Genomic DNA, 21,036 nt, shown 5'->3' on the forward strand with positions numbered 1-21,036 from the left:
CTGTCCAACAGCCTCCAAGGATACTGTGTTCTGTTTTGAGAACTAGGAAGTGTTTTATTACTTGGTTTTACTTCTCTTTTTTCCCCCACACATTTATTTGAAGCGTCTTTTACTTTTTAATGCTTTAACAATTTCTACCTCTGTTCTTCATGCATCTTATTTGCTCTTCTTAGAAGCATCAGTGTTGGAAATGAAAAGCCCAAACCTGTAATAATGCATCAGTTTGCAAATATAAGCACACGTCAGATGCTCATTAGCATTTTCTTGGCATTAGCTCATGCAGCATACACAATGAATAATAAAGTATGGTGCTGTATCCATTTAGAAGCTTAGGAAGTCGCTCAAATAGGGAGCTACTTGCCCCACATAATATGTGCAGTATGCCGTGGTATACCTATTAATTTCCTTATTTGTAAACTACCATTGAAATTTGCAACTATAATATGCTGGCTTATTGGATTTCATTAATGTGAAGTTCCTGATGCAAACAATGGAAGTCACTCAGAAAGATGTTAGCAGAGAATAGGACTATAGCAGAACTGACCTCATTTGCTCGTGTGTGTGAGACAGAGCACGAATGTGTTCTGTGCGACCATATTTTGTATGTGTGTCAGTCATGAGCTATCTTTTGCAGGATCTAAGACTGAAACAAGGCAGCTGTAAAAAGAGCTAGTGCCTCCCTTACTTGTCTGGCTGCTTTTGCAAATCTGCCTAACAAGTAGCTCAACTCCTCCTGATCAAATGATCTTCGAAATGGCTTCCCTCCATTACACGCTGTAATGGTATCTCCCCGGCAAGGCTCTCTGAAACAGCACACCCCTGTCTCTGATAGCAGAGTTCCCTTGGTGAGTGCCCCAGAACAGACAAGGCCCAAAACAATGCCGTCTAAGAATTGGTCCTACCGGCCAACGAATCCTCCTGGAGTTGTTCAGTAAATCTTCTAGCCTTGGGTCTTTGGATGAGAAATGCAGTTGAAATCAGTAAGTACCAGCCTGAAGTGGGTTGAAATGAAAAAAGGTAGAAATGTCATATGAATATTTGGGGAGGATGAAAGTGTATGTATAAAGAGAAAACGTGTGTGTGTGGGTTTACCTGGATCCACATTGTAATGGTATCAAGGGAAGGGAATTGAGGAGAGTTCTAGTCTCGGTTCTTGCAGTTGTTTTACAACCCTTGGGTAAGTCATTTAACCTCTATGCCTTGTTAATTCCCCACGTGGAAAATGTGGATGGTGCTCCCTTCTTCACATGTTGTTGTCCGGCTCAAGTAAGAGCAGAGCTTGAATAAACTCGTGGTCGTTACAAGGTCATATAGTGAACAATGAGGTGCTGATAATCCAAAGGTGGCTGGCTTCTCGATGTTGCCCAATTTCTTGACCAATAGACTAGTGCCAAAATGTCCAAACTCCTTCTTGGCTCAGACCTGCTTGGAGTAAGCATATAGGCTTATTCAACATTAAGAAAAATGTACTCAGAGCTTCAACAAATGCATAGAACATGTAGAGTTCCATTCATTCCCTCACATGTGTATTTAATGCCTACTGGGAATAAGGCACTGTACTAGGCAGTATGAAAGCATGACAGTTATGACTGAGGAGTTCTTACCCTCTAGGAGTTTATGATCTAGTGAGGGGGATGACATTTTTAATGATTGTGCAATTGGAGACAAGATGGAATGCTAAGTTGGGCCCATCTGGTTGGCTATTTTTGGGGTCAGGCTCTTGTCTACCTAGCCTGGGAGTGGGGGTTTGGGGCTACTGAGGGACGCAGACGTGGCGGCTTCTCCTCCCTATGGGAGGAATGCCCTTTCTTTGGCATCTTAGCCTATTATGGGAAACAATGGCTGAAAAGGTGCTAGAAATCTTCAGATGCAAGTTGCTGTAAAATGCAAAGCAGTGTATATTCTTTCAGAGGATAATACATTGTCCCCTTTGTGGAAGGCCAGGTTTTTTGTTCCTTTTTGGCAATTGAAAACAGTTCACTACATCTTCTTACACTGTCAATCATAAGTGTCTGGCTACTTCAATTGCTAAGAATGTGTCTAAGGTAAAGTGGGTTTAGTATCAGCATAGGCTAGTTAGCAAAGCATCATTTGTGTCCCCATCACAGTTTATACCTGGGAGCTTAGCTAGCCATCTTGAAGAATATGTACTTCTGTTTACAAGGGAGCCCAGGAAAGAGCCAGCAAGTAACTCTTGGATCCTTTTTCCCACAACCAAGGTATAATTCAGTGCATATACCATTCTCACAGTGAAAGCAGTAACCTCATCCCAAAATACAGAGAACAGTCCAACATTGGTATCTTTGTCTAAGGAGATGTTGGCTGACTTTAAATCTGTGTCAGCTTAATACCTCCAAATCTGGAAATTTATTAAAAGTTCACTTCTTCTTGATCTGTAGAGCTAATTCTTGCTATAAAGATTTACCCAATTCTAGAAATTTGAAATGCCCTCATGTTCTGTTAATGTCTTAACATAGCGAGAGTTCTTTGACTTGTTGACTACATTTTTGTGATACCAAACCAGTCTTCTTTCTTATGTGTGCTTGTCAGTTTGATTGTCATCTTATCAGCTCCAGGTGTCTTGCAGCCAACCCTATTCTTTTTGTAGGTATCTCAGAAATATCAGAAATCTTAGAAATTTCCCCTGGGCTGCATCTCATTCCTGCGTTATATCCTCTAGTTTGATATGAGAGGGACATAAGCAGTATTGATGGGCTCACTGATTTATAGTAATGGCCTTGTGTGGCTGGTGGTTTGAGAACTTTACCTTTGGGTTTATTAGATCATGGCTGTGCATCTGCTGACCTAGGCTTTTGTTTTTGAAAGGAGGCCAGTATTAGTTTGTTTCTCATTGGGAAAGTATGCAAATAAACAGTAATCTAGATTTTTGAAAGCAGACAGAATAATACAGACATGCATTGTCTCTGTATGGTATCAGATAGCATTGTCTCTGATGGTATCAGATCTGGTGAAAATATTTATTTCAGTTGCCAGTGGCTTCATAGATGGTCTTGCAAGTCGTAGGGCCAGTATTTCTGGATACTCACCTTTCACACATGTGAGTAGAACACCTGTGACAAATGGGCACAATTGGTATTTTTGATTGTATCCAATTCCACATTTATGTCATGGTATGAATTTTGGCCACATTATCTAGAATATATTTGAGCACCTATCTTTCCCCTGACTCCTGGAACATGCAGGTTGGTGGCTTTTTTTTTTTTTTAAATCTACTGAATGTCCTCTGAGGGTTTCATTTGGTACCACATTAACAGTATACATTTAGAAGAATGAGAGAATGACCATTATGCTGCTGCTGCTGCTAAGTCAATTCAGTCGTGTCCGACTCTGTGTGACCCCATAGACGGCAACCCACCAGGCTCCCCGTCCCTGGGATTCTCCAGGCAAGAACACTGGAGTGGGTTGCCATTTCCTTCTCCAATGCATGAAAGTGAAAAGGGAAAGTAAAGTCGCTCAGTCGTGTCCAACTCTTAGCGACCCCATGGACTGCAGCCTACCAGGCTCCTCCGTCCATGGGATTTTCCAGGCAAGAGTACTACAGTGGGGTGCCATTGCCTTCTCCGAATGACCATTGTATACAGTGCCTAATCATTTCATCTAAAGTTGCCATGCATCTTGATAAAAGTTTTCCTCTGAAATACTTTGTAGTAAATCTCTGTGTCAGAAGGCAACTCAGTGAAGGGGTGTGTGTGTGCGCGCACGCATGTACGCACATGTGTGTGCACCTGTGTGCACATGCCTGCCCTTGCATTTGGGGGTGGGACCGTGGAAGTAGAGGAGAGTGAGAAAAAGGGAGATAAGGAGGGAGGGAAATAAAAAATTAATCTTTTTTGTACTATGAAAGAGGGTTGTTCCAGCTTCTTGGTTATCATGAGACAAGAGGCTCATTTCTTACTGCTGATGAATTTCAATTGCAATTGCAGAACCTTGGTAAGGCACATTAACTCCCAAGGTCTGGACCAAAAATATAACATCTGCAAAAGCCGTTTGAATTCTCTTGGAGAAAACCTAGTAGCCAAGTCTGAAAGCAATTTGTGAACAGATACAAGCTGTTGCTGGGTGTCCGTTCAAATTAGCTGTCCCTCCAACAATACAAAGGGCCAAGTTCTAAAAGTGAAATGACATGGCTGGTGGCTGGGTCCAGCATGACCCACACTTGCAAGTTTCTTCTGTGTTGCAGAAGTGAACAACAACAGTTAAACTTTCAAGATCAACAGTTTTTCGATTGGGTTCCTGGAGAATAATGGTGCTTTTGTACAATTCTTGAAGTAGAGCCTACAGCCACCCCAAACAAAATAGTCTCTTTCAAGATCTTGGAAATAGTGACCTCATAGGCAGATTGAACCAGCAATCCATTAATAGTTTCCTTTGTAGAGAGGTGTCTCAGGGGAGGGACCTGCCTTAGTAAATCAGCGTTGTTTATAAACATAGAAGAATAGACTCCCCCTTTTTTTCTATGTTTGTGGAATAGCCGGAGATACCTCCCACTTGGGAAACAGATTAACAGCAAGAGTGCCTTCCAGGACCCTACCTTTTCTCCATTGGTCACCAAAAAGTATACTCTGAAGCCTTTGCTTTTAAGGTGAGTTAGAGATAAGGAGTCTCCCACATTATTCCTTTGTCACAAACTCAGAATTATCTGGGACCATTAGAAAAAGATGAAGATTGGTTGTGCCTTGTAAAGGGTCATGAAGAACTGACGTAATATTAGGATAATTTGAGCAAAACTAAATCTGAAATGTCTAGGTAAACTGAGTGTTTATTTGCTTCGTGTTCCTATTGTGGAAATGGGCCAAGATTCTTCAGTTTCATTTCCATCTCTGTAAGAGATTTATTTCAGCCCTTCTTATAATCCCTTGATGAGTTGAACGGAATTAAACTGATTCCAGTTTGCTGGGCAGTAGAAAGGTGTGCCATTTAAGCTGGGTCCCTTATAGAATGCCTGTGATGTGGACCATGGCAAGTATGTGGTATTCATATTTTCGGTAGCAATTTCTAGTCTAGTATAGGAGAGTATAGTGTGCTTTCTATATTCCAAGTAGCCCTTTTTAATCTCAACCTGAAAAGAAACAGGGCATCTACTTTTTGAGTCTCTAGCCAGAGAGAGTATTTAGGATGAAAAAGGCCACTGTTAGCCACACCTAATTATCCACAACAAAGGTGCCTAGTATTTTGGATTTTACGTAGGTGCACTAGAACCCTGAATGGCTCAGACTCCTACTTGCCTTATTGTGTAAGATCAGTTTTGTATATCATTTTAAAGAGGTCATGTATGTTTCTCTGGCTTCTGTCATCTCAAGTTAAATATGTCCTCAGAAAATAGATATCATCCAGAATATGGTGGCTCTCTCTCCCCATGAGACACATTTTTCAGAAATCTGTTTTCTAGGTCTTACTTAGAATCCTCAGTTCTTTTGTAATCACTTTCAAATTTTATTATTTTTACCAAGATTCTGTACATTTGAGCTTTATTTAATAATAATCTCATATTAAGGCATTATTTTTGAACCCAGAAAGTAAAACAAACAAAACACACACAAGGCCGAAAAACTAGTGCTTTTTTTCTTCATCTGGCAAATTCTTCTTCAACTCTAGGTAAAAACCATGAACCTGTCTGATACAGAATACCATTGGTGAAATCAGTCTTAATCTCACTTATCTTCTGGAGAAAGAATGAATTGAGAAGGATCAAAATGTGAAAGGGAATGTAGACTCATTAGCACTGATTTCATATTCTAGTTAAAATATTTACCAGTAGTCTATGGATATACTTGATCCTTGACATCACAGTTTCTTTTTCATTTTACCTTGTTGTATAGTTTCACCAGCTTCCCTGGTGGCTCAGTGGTAAAGAATCTGCCCACCAAGCAGGAGACGTTGAGTTTGATCCCTGGGTTGGGAAGATCCCCTGGAGAAGGAAATGGCAACCCACTCCAGTATTCTTGCCTGGGAAATCCCATGGACAGAGGAGCCTGACGGACTATTAGGGTTGCAGAGTCAGATATGACTGAGTGACTAAACAATAAAGACAACACAGTTTCACCCATACGGGAAAATGTGAGACTTACAAAGCTGGTGGTGGTGGTGACAAAACATCTACTACTGAATATTTTCACTGCCATGATTCCCCAAAAAAACTAGAATTGGTCTTAATTCATTAAGATAATGCAAGGCATGACAGTTAGGCAAAGGAAAACAGATCTCTTGTCCAAATCAAGGTCTCACCAATCATTGTTTGTTGGCTGTCACCTGTGCAGATGGAGAAGCTATGAATTGGTACTCAGTTATTTTTGAATACTTACAGGCTCTATATATTTGAGAAAATTTAAACAGTAATTTTTTTGATTTCCACTTAATGTAATATAATTTAGAATTCATTACTGAAAATAATGAACATGTAACCACTGAAGGGCTGAAAAGAATGATGGCAGGTTCTTTTTCATTAGAGCAGGTAATGTTTTTGTTTTTGTGCTTAGGTATAATTGGAATACAGTGATATGCTGAGTTGTGTTTGGAGAGCTCTTATACTGCTAATTAGTGCCAGTTAATACTTGAAATTACAAAGATTTTGTTGCAGTAGGATTTGATTTTCCTTGTATTGGAAATGGAGATTCACTTGGTAGGTACTCTTTTTAAAAATTGAGGTATAGTTGATTTATAATGTTGCATGTATTGCTGCTGTACAACAAAGTGATTTAGCTATGTATATATGATTAATATATATATTATGCACTCCTTTTCATTATGGTTTATCACAGGATATTGAATATAGTTCACTTGTTATTTACCATTCTGTATACATTAGTTTTCATCTGCTAACCTCAAACTCGCACTCCATCCCTCACCCACCGTTTCCCCTGGAAGGTACTTGTAACACCTGACTTGAAATGGCAAGTGTCAGCGCCCTAATGGAAAGACCTGAGCTAGGTGGGAAGACAGCTAGGAATCGAAACATTTCCTTGAGTTTGTGCTTTTCCAGTTCACGTAACCCTTCAGTGGGATGAAACCCAAATGTGTTCAGCTCTTGGCACAAGATACTTTAAGAATAATGAAATTAAGAGCAGATAAGTTGCTAAGGCCCAAACTGGTTCTTACCAGCTTGTCACCCCTGTCAACTCCCTTGTTCCCTCTTCTAGGACATGAAATATGACAAGGAATAGGGTTATGGTGTCTCCTCAGGAAACAGTCCTCTCCTTGGAGTTCTTGGCTCCTGGTGACACTTCTCTCTGTTTTATCATCTACTCTGTTGCTTGAAGATGGAGCAGTGCTTCTCCTAGCAGTCTTCCCCAACTCTGCTGAAACTCCCAGGTTTACTAGGTTGTTTCTCAGTTCTTTCTCATAAAGCAATAGAATGTGTTTTGTTTATCAGGTACACAAAGGTAACAATCAGATGCCGAAGGCATCCCAGTATCAAAATGACTAACATGATTCTTGTGGCCATCAAAAATCAACAACCAGGCCTAATTGACTTCTAGACTCCAAGGACATGGTGCTACCTGACCAAAATGATCATTATTGTTGTTCAGTCACTCAGTCCTGCCTGACTCTTTGCAACCCCATGGACTGCAGCACTCCAGGCTTCCCTGTCCATCACCAGCTCCCAGAGTTTGCTCAAACTCATGTCCATTGAGTCGGTGACACCATCCAACCATCTCATCCTCTGTCGCCCTTTCTGCTCCTGTGCCCAATCTTGCTCACAAAGAGGAAAGATTGTAAATTGTGCAATAGAAGACTGTGTGTGGACAGCAGAAAATAGAGTGTCTTTGAGAGAAAGCACTTCCAAAGTGCTTAGGTATTTGTATCTACATGTTGAAAAACTCACCTTTGCTTTCCTCTTTAGGAAATTGCATCATTGGGCCTTAGGGAGACAGCTCCCTTCCCACTAGAAAAGGAACCCCTCAGATTGGTTATTGTCAAACCTGAGATATCATGAGACCAATGCTTCTGTTTCTAAGACATTCGACCTCCTATATATACCAGATTGTCTTTCAGACCTCTCTGAACTCCTGTTTTCTCCTCCTCTTCTTTAGGAGCTGTGCAATCAGTTATAACTGAAAATGTCTGACAGTCTGGATAATGAAGAGAAACCCCCAGCTCCCCCACTGAGGATGAACAGTAACAACCGGGATTCTTCGGCACTCAACCACAGCTCCAAACCACTTCCTATGGCCCCTGAAGAGAAGAATAAGAAAGCCAGGCTTCGCTCTATCTTCCCAGGAGGAGGGGATAAAAGTAAAGTATCAGTGGCCGGGTGTTGAAAAGGGGCTAGTTTATTCTTTCATTGTCGCTTTCTTTCTCAAGTCATTTCTTGAGCATGGGCTGTTCAGGGCCTGCCTGACTTTTGCATCTCCATCTTCAGAGGTTGCATTTTATCAGAGGATGATGTTTGATTGACTTACTGTAGGTTTACAGAAAATACACTTAAATGCTGTGTTTGCGTTTCACATAACATCAAATTCAGCGGTAAGCCACGGGAAATCATAGCTAGAAGACTGTTTTACAGATATGAATAGTGCCTTTCTTTCTGATAGAACTTAAAGGAGAATTTATAGTAATCCCTTCCTAACTACAAGTTGTCCTTATTAGGAATTTGAGTATTGGTGGATTTACTTCTGTATACCATTTTGACAACCATGAAAATGTTGAATTGAGCATACGGAAGTCAGTCCAAGTGCCATGTTATTGTCTGACTATATAACAAAGTATGAAGAAATTTCTGAGTCATTTGTTTCCTCTACCATTCTTTGGCCAGTCATCCCCTACACAATCAGCCTATTTTGCATTAAGTATCACAACAGTGTATTGTCATTTATCCTTGGTCCTCAAATATCATATGCTGACACTTTGTGACATTGAGGAGTATAAAATCCCTCATAAGTAATTGTCAGGTCGTATTAGCATAAAGCCTAAACATGGCTTCTATAAATGGGACTGTTGTGGCAGAAGAGAGTTAAACCAGGCACAAGGACTCCAGCACCAGAGAAAGTCACTAAAGGGCAAGAAGAGTGATATCTCTTGAAGAGAAAAGGGACACTCTTAAGCTTCTTAAAGGTAAAACAGATAACTTTATAGGTAGCGTATGTTGTATTAATGAATTTCCATAAGGAAAGCTAAAACTCTTATTGAGGCCAGTATTGCCTCCTGTATACCTATGGCATGTAATAAATGCTTTATGCCTCGTGACCAAAGGATGGAAAAGACAGAAATGAGGTTAAACCTCTGGATTGAAAATAAATGAATGGATAAGAAAACACTTCGGGTGGCTCAGATGGTAAAGACTATCCCTGCCAATGCAGGAGACCCAGGTTTGATCCCTGAGTCAGGAAGATCCTCTGGAGAAGGGAATGGCTACCCACTCCAGTGTTCTTGCCTGGAGAATTCCATGGACAGAGGAGCCCAGCAGACTGCAGTCAGACATGACTGAGTGACTAACACTTTCACTTTTCCATGCAAGGGATCTACTATCACGTAAGAGGAATTTTTGAAGACATGTTTTCAGACACCAAAGTGGATCCTGAAAAACTAGAACTGCCAAGAGCAATGGATGGTTTGAGAAATGCATGGTGCACCTGGAAATGCATGCACGACCTGGAAACTAAATCTTAGGTGACAGTGGTGCCAAAGAAAGAACCACTAGATCCTGCAGCTCCCCATTGTATCTGCCATAACTGTAGAAAGCAACTGAAGAGGAGAGTCATGTGCATGCACAAATCTTTGGTGCTGTCGAGACCACCATGCTTTGGAAGCCCTTGAACAATCCTGTTTGCCCTTCTGAAGAGCATGAGCCAACTGATGCTGACATGAGACCAGCCAAAACAGAGAGGCTGGTGTTTCTGTTTTGTGCGAATAGTTCAGGTGACCTCACAGTGAAACCGTTACTGGTCTGCAGAAAACTAGGCCCATATCCTCTCAGAGGAAACAACTAACCTCAGTTTCCAATAAACCAGCATGCAAATAGAAAAGCCTGATGACTCCATCTCTCCTTAAGGAATGGGTTTAACAGTGCTTTCTTGCAGAAGCTCAAGACTACTAAAAAGAAATCTTGAATTCAAAGTCGTATTGATTCCTGCTTGTCCTTTTGGTTCCTCAGATGCATTGGCAAATGTGCATCCTCATTTTAAGGTTGTCTTTATAACCAGTGGCATGATTCAGGTCCTGGAACCCTTAGACAGTGTTTTGTCTGACCCTTAAGAAGACTTATGCCAAGCTAATGCATAACTTTGTTGTTCAGGATCTTACAAAGGCACCTCTGTCTGAAGATCCTAGTGCATGGAATTCCTACACCATCACTCATGCTGTATTCTTCATAAAAGAGGCATTAGATAGTTTAACATTAATGTGCCATGGGAGACTACTGGGCATATACCCAGAGAAAACCATAATTGAAAAAGACACATGTACCCCAGTGATATAGCAGCACTATTTACAACAGCTAGAACATGGAAGCAACCTAGGTATCCATCAACAAATGATAAAGAAGATGTGGTACATATACACAAGGAAGATTGCTCAGCCATAAAAAAGAACAGATTTTAGTTCTAGTGAGATGGATGAACCTAGAACCTGTTATACAGAATGAAGTAAGAAAGAGAAAAACAAATACTATATGTTAATGCATATATATGGAATCTAGAAAAATGGTATTGATGAACCTACTTACAAGGAAGGAATGGAGATGCAGACATAAAGAATGGACTTGTGGACACAGGAGGGAAAGGAAAGAGTGGGGCAAATGGAGAAAGTAGCATCAACATGTATACATTATCATGTGTAAAATAGATAGCTGGTGAGAAGCTGCTGTATATCACAGGGAGCCCAGCCTGGTCTCCAAGCAGTAGCCCAGCCCTGCTCTGTGATCACCTGGAGGGGTGAAGTAAGAATAAGTATGTATTCTTCATAAAAGAGACATTAGATAGTTTAACATTAATGTTAAACTAATTTCCCCCATTAATGTTGGGGGAAGGGGAGAGATGCTCAAGAGGGAGGTGATATATGGCTGATTTGCATTGTTGTACAGCAGAAACCAGCACAACATTGTAAAGCAATTTTCTGCTAATTAAAAAATAAATTTAAAAAAACATGACATGGGAGAAAATTGGACTAGAGATAGAGAAGTGTCTTTCGGTTATTTCTCTTAAAGACCTTAAGAATATTTGGAACAAGAAGAAGCTGTGGGTGGGGATGAACATTTGGCACAGTTTATCATGTGTAAAATAGATAGCACATGATAACATTTGGCACAGTCATTGGCTGAAGTTGAGTCTGAACCTATTGATGATGATTTAAATGATGTGCTGGGCTAGAGGGTGACTCAGGAAGCTCGCGGGACCACAGAGGTGATTATCGTAAGTGATGATGAAGATAATTAGGAAGCTATAGTAATGGAAACAAATACAATTATAAGCAACAGGAGAAAATTTTTTAGAACAAGATTAAAACCTCCCCCAAGAAAGTAATGAAAAAAATGTGTCCCTTTACATATCAAAGCTTACCTGTTCAGAGATTGAGTGATTTAGCAGAATTCTTTAAGAGGTACTATGATGCCTTCTAAAAAAAAATCACTTTGGAAAGAAACCATCTTCAGCAGAGCTTAAATCATCAGGCGGTACCATTTAATATGATTGCTGGACAGCCTTTGTACAAGGCTTGAGTGATTTAATTGAATTTATAAAGAGGTGGAGTCTTTTTTTTTTTAACAACACCGTGTTCAGAAGAAAGCAACCTCAGAAGAGCCTAAATCATTAAGTAGTGTCATTTAAATATCTGTGCCAGAGAGCAGATAAGCTACCTTCAGACAAACTTCATTGCAGCATTATTTACAACAGCTAGAACATGGAAGCAACCCAGATGTCCACTGATGAATGGATAAAGAAGATGTGGTACATTTACACAATGGAATATTACTTGGCCATAAAAAAGAATGAATTTTAGTTCTTTTGAGCTAATGATTTGCACTCTATACAGACGTGCTATGGTGTCTTCAGAAAAAGACTTGAGAAGACAGAAAGCATCTTGAAGAGCCAAAGTTGTTAAGTCATGCCACTGAAATTCACTTGCTTGTTAGCCCCAATCAAGTTGTTTTAATCTCAGGATCAGACTTGGATGAAGACTCTGAGAGCACGGAGATCCATGATCTGAACTGACAGTCCACCTCTGTTTGTTGCTTCACCGTCACTCTGGTTTTCCACTGCCATGAGTGGGTACATCCTTATCACCTCTGGAAACCATTTCAGGCTCTTAAATGGAAACTATACAAGCTTATCAGTTTTAACTGATTCAAGCTATGTAAATTCTCATTATTCTGTTTATGTAATATACTGTTATTATTTTGTTTTACTGCATAAAAAATATTTATGAGGACTTTCAAAAGTTCACGTGACCTCAGTTCCCCTGCTGTTTTTTTTTTTAAACCACATAAAATTATAATTTCCTCAGTGGAACTCTCCTATCTAGGTGAGGGTCATTGAGGAGCTTGACCCTCACAGGTAAGGAGGGGTTGCTGTTTGTATGTTTCTGCCTGTGAGTGATGACTTGGTTTATACCACAGTCAGTCTCCAATGAATGGAAAGAGCACTGTACTTGGGTTCTGGAGACTTAGGGTCAAGGCCAGCTCTGCCACTGATTATTGTGACTTAGATTTTTTGATCCTCAGTTTCATCACCTGTTAAATGAAGATAATAAGACCTGGCCTACCTAGCAAAATATTTTTGATAATCAAATGTAATTCTCAATATCATAGTGCTATTAAAAGTAAAATTTTAAAGTGCTAAGTAATTGTGAGGTGTTATTATATCTGTATCATTCTGGAACTTTACAAACAACTAAAAAACTAGGTTTTAGAATTCTTGTCTCTTGTTTTAAGTAACTTTGTCCATAAATATAATTTATATGTCAGTTAATAGGAAATTTTTTTAAAAAGTTAAAATCAACCCAAAATTTCACAAGCCAAAGATAAATAACTGGGTTGGTATTTTTCCTCCCAGTACTTCTCATCATATGGAAATGGTCATCAATAGTAAAAACTTGGAAAATAAAGACAAACATATAGAAAAGATAAAAACCACTCATATCCACAAATTTCAGAAACAATATTAACATTTAGTGGCTTGCTTTCCATACTTTTTAATGGCTATATATATATATATATATATGTAGTTTTTTATATACTTAAAATCAAATAGTTCTACACCAGGTTTTTCACTCTATATTTTATCATGAACATTTTCCCCTATGTTTAAAATTTTTTTCATAAATATAGTTTTTGATGGTGTAGAATATTTCATCATATAGTAACATCGTGGTTTATTTAACCATTTATTTTGTTGGTTATTTGGGATCCTATCCAAATTTTTGTCACAAGCAATGTCACACTATTTCTTGAGTTAAATGAAAATACTTGCTTTGGTGACAGCAAAGGTTTCTGTTTGTTTGTTTGTTTTAAGGAATTTCTCTTTTGTTGCTACATTTTACTGACCGAATGGAACTTCAAGAGACAGGTAGAAGAAAAACAAGCAGTAAATATAATTTCCAGGTTGAGGATCTGTCTTTGTTGAAGGCCTTTCCAAGAGCTGAATCTTGATTTTAGAGCAAAGTAAGAGGGACGGTTTGCAACCATAGCAACCATATTATGATGCTTCACCATAGAAAAGTTTTCAGAATTTAGACCAGGAAAAGGATATCCTGAACACGAGGTTCGTTTTTCTTTTATGGACCCTGTGAAGTGTGAGACTGATTAGGTTTCTCTTTTGTTTGCTGCTTGAAAACTTAGTGCCAAACGTGTTGCCCATGCCTGGCACCTGTAATGGGCCTCTATGGTGTGTATGCACTTGGTATAGCTTTCCTCCAGGCTCCATTTTATGAGCTTATCTTTGTTTTGTTTTCCTTTCACTTGATTGACTTTGAATTTCTGCTGCTATCATATTGGTTTTTAAAATTTATTGTACATCAGAGTCACCCTAGAAAGCTTGTTCAGACACAGCCTGCTGGTGCCACCTCTCAGAGTTTCAGGTTTATTTGATCTGGCTTGAGGGCCAAGAATTTGCATTTCTAACAAGTCTCCAGGTGATGTAGATATTGCCAGTCCAGGGGCCACACTTAGAGACCCACTACTCCAGGTGTGATTCCTTGAAATCAGGAAACAAAGGAAGACCTCTTTGCTTTCATTTCCCTCTACCTAAAATATCTTTGGCTGATTTCTCAAATGGATAAAAAAACTATTCAGATTTGGCTGAAAAAGGAAAGAGAAAACTAAGAATTTTGATGGAAGGAGCCTTAAAATCCTGTAACAATTGTGCCTTTTCTTTCCAGGGGCTTAGCATCCAGGTAACAACAAGGGCCACTCCAGTTTGTAAGTGAAAGTAGCCAGGGGCACTTTTCCTTGTTACCTTTCTTTAAATTTTTTTTTTAATTTTAATTGGCGGCTAATTACAATATTGCGGTGGTTTTTGCCATGCATTCACATGAATCAGCCATGGGTGTACATGTTCCCCAACCTGAACCCCCCTCCCACGTCCCTCCTCATCCCATCCCTTTCTTGTAAACCACCTTATATCCATTTCGGAACATGGTGGGGAATAAATACATAGATGAATAAATCCATAAAAATACATGAATAAATAAAACAATAAGGCAAAGGCAATGAGACAAGTGAATCAGCCAGGATTCTGAAAATGGCATAGTTCCTCTAAAAGGAAGAACATGTGGTAAAGAGGCAGGTGAGGCTACCTTTGAAGGGGACATGTCCTGTGTGACGTCCATGTCATCTGAAGCATGCTTATGCGTCTCATGTCTTGTGCTGCACTAGAGCTTTAGGTGTCTTTCAGGGGGTATGCAATGCTGTGTGAAGAGCTGTGTCTTTAGGGAGCACAGTTCATGTGCATTTTGTTTGTGGGAAATCCAGAGATTCGGGAGCTGGTGAGCCATGCAGATGGAAGTAAAGGCCCCTACTTTCTGGAAGTAGACAAGGAGATAGTTGGATAAATCAAATCAGGATGAATAGAAAGTGATCTGCGATTGACTTTTTAGTTCCTAGTGTCAAGCCTGTGCCAGGCACATTACATGTATTGAGTCTTTCAATTCTTATAACTACCCTGTATTAACCGCCTTTTACAGGTGAGGCCATTTAAGCTCAAAGCATTTAAGTAGACAGCCTAGGGTCACACAGCAGATGCCAGAAGCCAGAAATCTCCTGGGTCTTTCCGACTCCAAACCTTCTGCTTGTGCTACTCTATCACACTGTTCTTTTTATTGCCACTCAGAAGGAAAGAAAACTTTTTTTCATGTTTTTTGGAAAGAAATGATGGTGATAAAATATTGTTGACCAGAGAGATGTTCTATCAATTTGAGTGTTTGATGAGTTAGATTCTCATCCGGTGTGTGTCTACTGGCTTACATATTGCTTACTTTAAAAGGTTGAGGTTCTAAATTGAGTGTGTTCGTATATGTGAAAACTTTTTAAAAAATATTATTGAAAAAGTTCTTAAAGTGCTATATAGTTTTGTTATTGTATATCATATAAATTATTGTTCTAATTCCTAGAATATGTTATCTTCTATCTATACTACACAGCAGGAAGCATTACTGTTTAACATTAAAGAAGATTCAGTTATCCTTTATGGTCTTGTTATTCACATGTTTTGGTCAATACACATTATTAACTTTATCTAATTACTCACAATAAAAAATTCTTAGTGTGCTAACTAGACTGAACAGTATTCCATCTTTCTTCAGTGATGCTGAAGACCCTTTGGGATTTTGCAGTAGCTCAAGGTTATTTGCGTTAACAATGAGTGGGAGTCTCAATTAATTGAGGATTCTCTTAGCAGAAAGCCAGATGTCAGAGACGACTACATCCTGGATAGTGTTTACAATCCCTCTTGGTTCTTCAAATGTAGACCATACAGCTCAGCAAAGAGTACTCTTTGGAGGTCATTGCTCTGCCCTTTGGGGAGTCTGAAGGACATGGCATCTTGCTTGTCCTCCAGGGTCAGTGATCTGCCCCGGGGCAAGAGCCTCTTGTATTACCCCCTTTACTCAAAGAGGTCCCCTGTGTTTGAAATGGGAAAATGGTGGGGTAAGGATGCACTCTGTACTAGGGCCTTTGCTTCTATTTCAAGGCCAGTGAACAGGGAAGATGAGCACAAATATGGTATCCCACTAGAGACAGCAGACAAATGCAAAAAAAAAAAGTATGGAATGCAGAATTGGGAGATAAGTAGAAAAAAGGAAAGAAGCAACAGGGAGAAATTAAGAGAGGAATGAGGGGGAGAATTATGAGAGTTATGCGAATTATGAGGAATTAAGAGCATATATGAGGGGGGATTAAGAGATGCAGAAGATACGGGAAATGGAGAAGAGAGGAAGGCAGAAGAGAGATACATCAAACATTAACATGCAGGGTTGCAGGGGACTAAAATCGACACCAGCTAAGGGATATGAAGTTGTTTTCCTCCTTAAATGAGATTTCCCCGACTCCTTCACACTTATTTGTGCCCTATGTAATTATCCATGTGAATGGAAGTGTATGGTTGAGGGCATTGCCTCATATTTCCTTTTTGCTTTCCAACATTTTCCATTGAAATTGTTGCATGTGTGAATTGGGTATAAATGAGAGTGAAACTAGTGTCTGTTGCCTTGGAAGAAGATGGGTAAGAGTCAGGTTCCTGATAATTTGCCAGAATGATCACTTTTGCTGAAAGTTTTTGAAGATGATACCACTGAAGTTGACGGCTGTCTGTCTGTATGTGAGTGGGGGGTCACTAGAAGGGCTCACATGGGACCATCATTTCCTTTTCCCTATCATCTTCATGGAACATGCCACTTTTGAATTGGGCTTATAGCTACTCTCGCAGAATCAGGTGCCACTTTGAGTTTTTATCTGTGCATTAAAGGCTGCCGATTTATAGAGAACATATATTGTTTTTGATAGCCACTGAAGAACTGACAGGGGGAAATGGACTTACTATTCCACCAGAGGGAATGCAACTAGCCATAAAGAAATTCCAGATATGCCGGTTAAGTATTATCAATTACTAAGGGTGAAATTTTCTAGGTTCTTTATTGGAGGATGGAGTCTAATGGCTTTAGCACATTCTACCTGAAGACAGGAGAATGAACCTTCCCCCATGGGCCTTCCCAACTATATACTTCCGGGGTTTGCTAATATAACAAAAAACATAAGAGCAGTGACTGTTTACGAGAGCCCAGTTTAATCTCCTTTCTTGGTAGTTATGTTTGAAAGTTCATCATTCACTAGATGGGAAGTACTGGGTTTAGATGGTGACATGATTCCTTAACTCTCCAGCAAAAACAGTCACCCTGTTAATACGTATGTATATTCCTAGTGAGATGATGTCTTTTGGATGGCAGTTGTCGGGTTATTATAGTATTTGATGAACTTTCATATCAATCACCTCCTTCAAACCTCCTGTGATGAAGGCAAGGTTTATCCATTTTACAAAGGAAGGCAGAAGTTTAGAGAGATTAACTGTCTTTCACAAAACTTCCCCACTACTAGTTACAAAGAGAGGCTGGCCTAGAATTTAGATCCCTGACTCCTGGTTCAGTGGTACTGCTTGTCATAAAAAGAGTGTGTTTTGAAAATAGGTTTGGGGCCAGTGAAATATCAAAAGTGGAATTTTTATGGAAGCAAGTAAAACCTAAGAGAATCTATTCTCTTACTCAACAGTTACAACAGTAGTCATGCCTTTTCACAAGTTACTCCTCCTGAGGGCATAACTTGCTAGCAGAAGGTAACAGCCTTTGTTTAAAATAAGAACAATGTTAATTATTTTTCCTTGATTCCTGTGTTATATTTTTCCATCCTTTCTCTATATTACAAAAATATCTGATACTTTGTAATTAAAATATTAAAGGAGCTATATAGAGTCACCTGTCATTCCTCCCTTTAGATTCATTCATAATCCAGTATTTAAGGATTTGGGCCCTTTTCCTCACTTACTAAACATTAGTTTCTTTTTCTGCTCAATCAGTATGTATTTTGCCCAGGATGCTAGGTTTAAGCCAGAAATATATCTGTCATGTAGAACCTCTTTTTAAATCTTTTACCCACCTTGCACTACCAATTGCTTTAAATACTTAGAGCCAAGAATTAAATCTATTTTTATGCCTAATTTTCTGTTGTAGTTACCACATAGTACTTTCAGGTATTTCCAATGGGAAAAATAAATTTGAAGGCCCACAAAATGTCATTCTTTCTACCAAAAAATAAAAATAAAAAATAAAGAAAAACTAGATAACTAGTCTCTCTCCTGTGTAGGGGAAAATGTTCATTTCATGAATCCAGGAGCTGAGACATTCCTGTGGGTCCCCTCTCATAATATGTTCTCCAACAGGATGTTTGTTTATAGAGGAGAACTGCCAAAAACTAGAACTGTCTTTGCATAAATCAGTCCCTCTGGAATTAATGTCCTCACAATGAGCACTCACTTCCTTTTTTTTAACTTTTTATTTTATATTGGAGTATAGCTGATTAACAATGTTGAAACTATCACAACATTGTTATTCGAGCACTCGCCTCTTTGATGCCACCTGCAAGGCTGCTCTGCTGCTTTAGAAAGAATTGTTCTCGGATACTTAGTCTTATCCAAGAATAAGGCTGCAAAAGGTTTCCCTTGGGAGAGAGGGAGGTTTATGGCCCAGGGTGCTCAGTGACCCACAAAGCAGGGGATGGAGCAAAATGGCATTTTTTTTAAATTAAAGCACCAACTGCAGTACTTAATTTACTTTCCTGGTAGTTAAGCAGACACTGCTGCTGCTGCTGCTGCTTAGTCGCTTCAGTTGTGTCCGACTCTGTGCGACCCCATAGATGGCAGCCCACCAGGCTCCCCCGTCCCTGGGATTCTCCAGGCAAGAACACTGGAGTGGGTTGCCATTTCCTTCTCCATAAGCAGACACTAAGGCATTCTAATTCTTAAAAGACCACAAGGGTAACATTTTATACATGATCTTTGTGAGCCATCGACTAGCTGCCTCGTAGTGAAATAGAGAAAAGGATCGAACCACTGAAAGCATCTCTCATCCTGCTAAGGAGTGACCAAGTCACTAAGGATCGTCTCTTAGGAAAAGTAAAGGTTGTCACCTGTAGGAGATGGGTGGCCCTTTGAAAATATTTCTCTATCCTTCCAACATGGCATTCCTAGAGCAAAGCTCAGAAATATTGAGGTGAAAAACAAGCATTTTAATATGATGCATCTCTAACCCAGCCACCTCTACTACCCCTGCCAGAAATGACCTCTGTCCACACAAGTTATTTGGCTTCAGGAACACACAACACTGAGTACAGATTGCTCCTGGGTCGGGGGAGCAGGAGAGGGCTTCTAGTGTCAAGCTAGGGGTTGTAGGCCAAGCGAGCCTCCTGCTGCTGCTGCTAAGTCGCTTCAGTCGTGTCCGACTCTGTGTGACCCCATAGATGGAAGCCCACCAGGCTCCCCCGTCCCTGGGATTCTCCAGGCAAGAACACTGGAGTGGGTTGCCATTTCCTTCTCCAATGCATGAAAGTGAAGTCGCTCAGTCGTGCCTGACTCTTAGCGACCTCATGGACTGCAGCCTACCAGCTCCTCTGTCCATGGGATTTTCCAGGCACGAGTACTGGAGTGGGGTGCCATCGCCTTCTCCAAGTTTATTAGCTACCTCAGTTTAAAAATGAGATAGAATAGAATTGGATGTCAGTATCGGCTTACCTGGAGCATCTATTGCAGTTTACTTACATACTTTATTCAGAAAAGATTGGTGTCTGCTTTTTATGTGTCTCACTCTGTGCTGAGTATTATGGGGGGATCCTACCTGTAAGACAAGGTTCTCTGTCCTCAGGTCATTTTTGATTTAGGTGCAGAAATCAGACAGACACACACACACACACAAACAATTTGTATAGACAATGCCCAGTAGGTGATCTCCAAGGCAGTAGATGCAGTGGCAGATGAACTTCCGATTCCATCCCCACCATTCATTTTCTTCCTCAGCCTGTGTGAAAGAACAGCCATTTTGAAGCTTGCCCCCACCATCCCATATGTACCGAGCAGCGCAAAGCTGCCTGGTTTGTCTTCCAGTGGACACCTTTTTCATCGTCACATCCATCTGCTCAAAAGCCTTTCCAAGTGCACTCTTTACGACTGTCCAATTTCTTCTTTCTTCCTGATTTCTCAGACTGTATCTGATCCATTTACTCTTCTTTCTTCTCAGTTCCTCGTCACTGTGCTAGATATTCCCGTGTCCAAGCTTTGCTTCTCTTGTTTTTCCTGCTTGAGACGCCTTACCTTTCCCGCCTACCCCTTCTTTAAGACCCATCTCTCAAACCCTCCTTCCTCTCCAGTAAGCCCTCACTCTCCACCACAGAGTTCTCTGATCTTCTTGTCTTTGGACATACAACAGCCTTTATACTCTGTTCTTCCCGACTTAGCACCAAATTTTCTTTAGTCTGGTAGTATCAGTTTCTGTTTCTTTTTAAAAATTAATTTATTTTTTTAATTGAAGGATAATTGCTTTACAGAATTTTGTTGTCTTCTGTCAAACTGTTTCATGTTTGCTAAGCTTATTTCCCCAATGAGATCACACATTTAGAACATTCCTTAGGTTCCCAATGAGTCACCCAGTACAATCTGTCACCGCACTGATCCACAATTCCAAGTCTACTGGTTAACTGACCCACTGACTGGTTCTGAGGAAAGGGGGCTGGGACCAGAGCAAGCATTGTTCCTCAGAGGCAAGGTTGTGAAATGCTTGCTGTTTAGAACTAGTCAGCCTTTGTGGTTTTTCCCCTCCTTTGGAAAATTTGTTTCTGCATTTAAAAAATGCTTTATATAATATTTTGTTTTTTTATCTTTCTGTATTATTATGGCTTTCAATGTCACTTTTTTATTATGCCATACATCATAATTTTGCATGCTTTCCATTGCTTTTCTAAAAATAATGATTGTTCTATGCTTTTAGGCCAAATTAATATAGGAAAGTGTTTCTCTATGTTGTCCTCTGTTATTCCTTTTCTTTTCCTTCATG

General features: G+C 39.9%; 1 protein-coding gene across 4 annotated transcripts in view; it reads left to right on the plus strand.

The window, feature by feature from the left end:
• PAK3 (p21 (RAC1) activated kinase 3) overlaps positions 1 to 21,036 on the plus strand; it is a 125,573-nt gene that overhangs the window by 19,248 nt on the left and 85,289 nt on the right. For all 4 annotated transcript variants that reach the window (XM_088833931.1, XM_055393940.2, XM_055393938.2 and 1 more), the window contains one exon: positions 8,052 to 8,253. In XM_088833931.1, coding sequence (XP_088690057.1) covers positions 8,079 to 8,253 — 175 coding nt within the window. In that variant the 5' untranslated portion in view covers positions 8,052 to 8,078. The remainder of the gene's footprint in view (positions 1 to 8,051; positions 8,254 to 21,036) is intronic.

The sequence above is a fragment of the Moschus berezovskii genome, chromosome X (assembly GCF_049115385.1).
Source record: "Moschus berezovskii isolate FMDL1 chromosome X, NW_MosBer_1.0, whole genome shotgun sequence".
NCBI lineage: Eukaryota > Metazoa > Chordata > Mammalia > Artiodactyla > Moschidae > Moschus > Moschus berezovskii.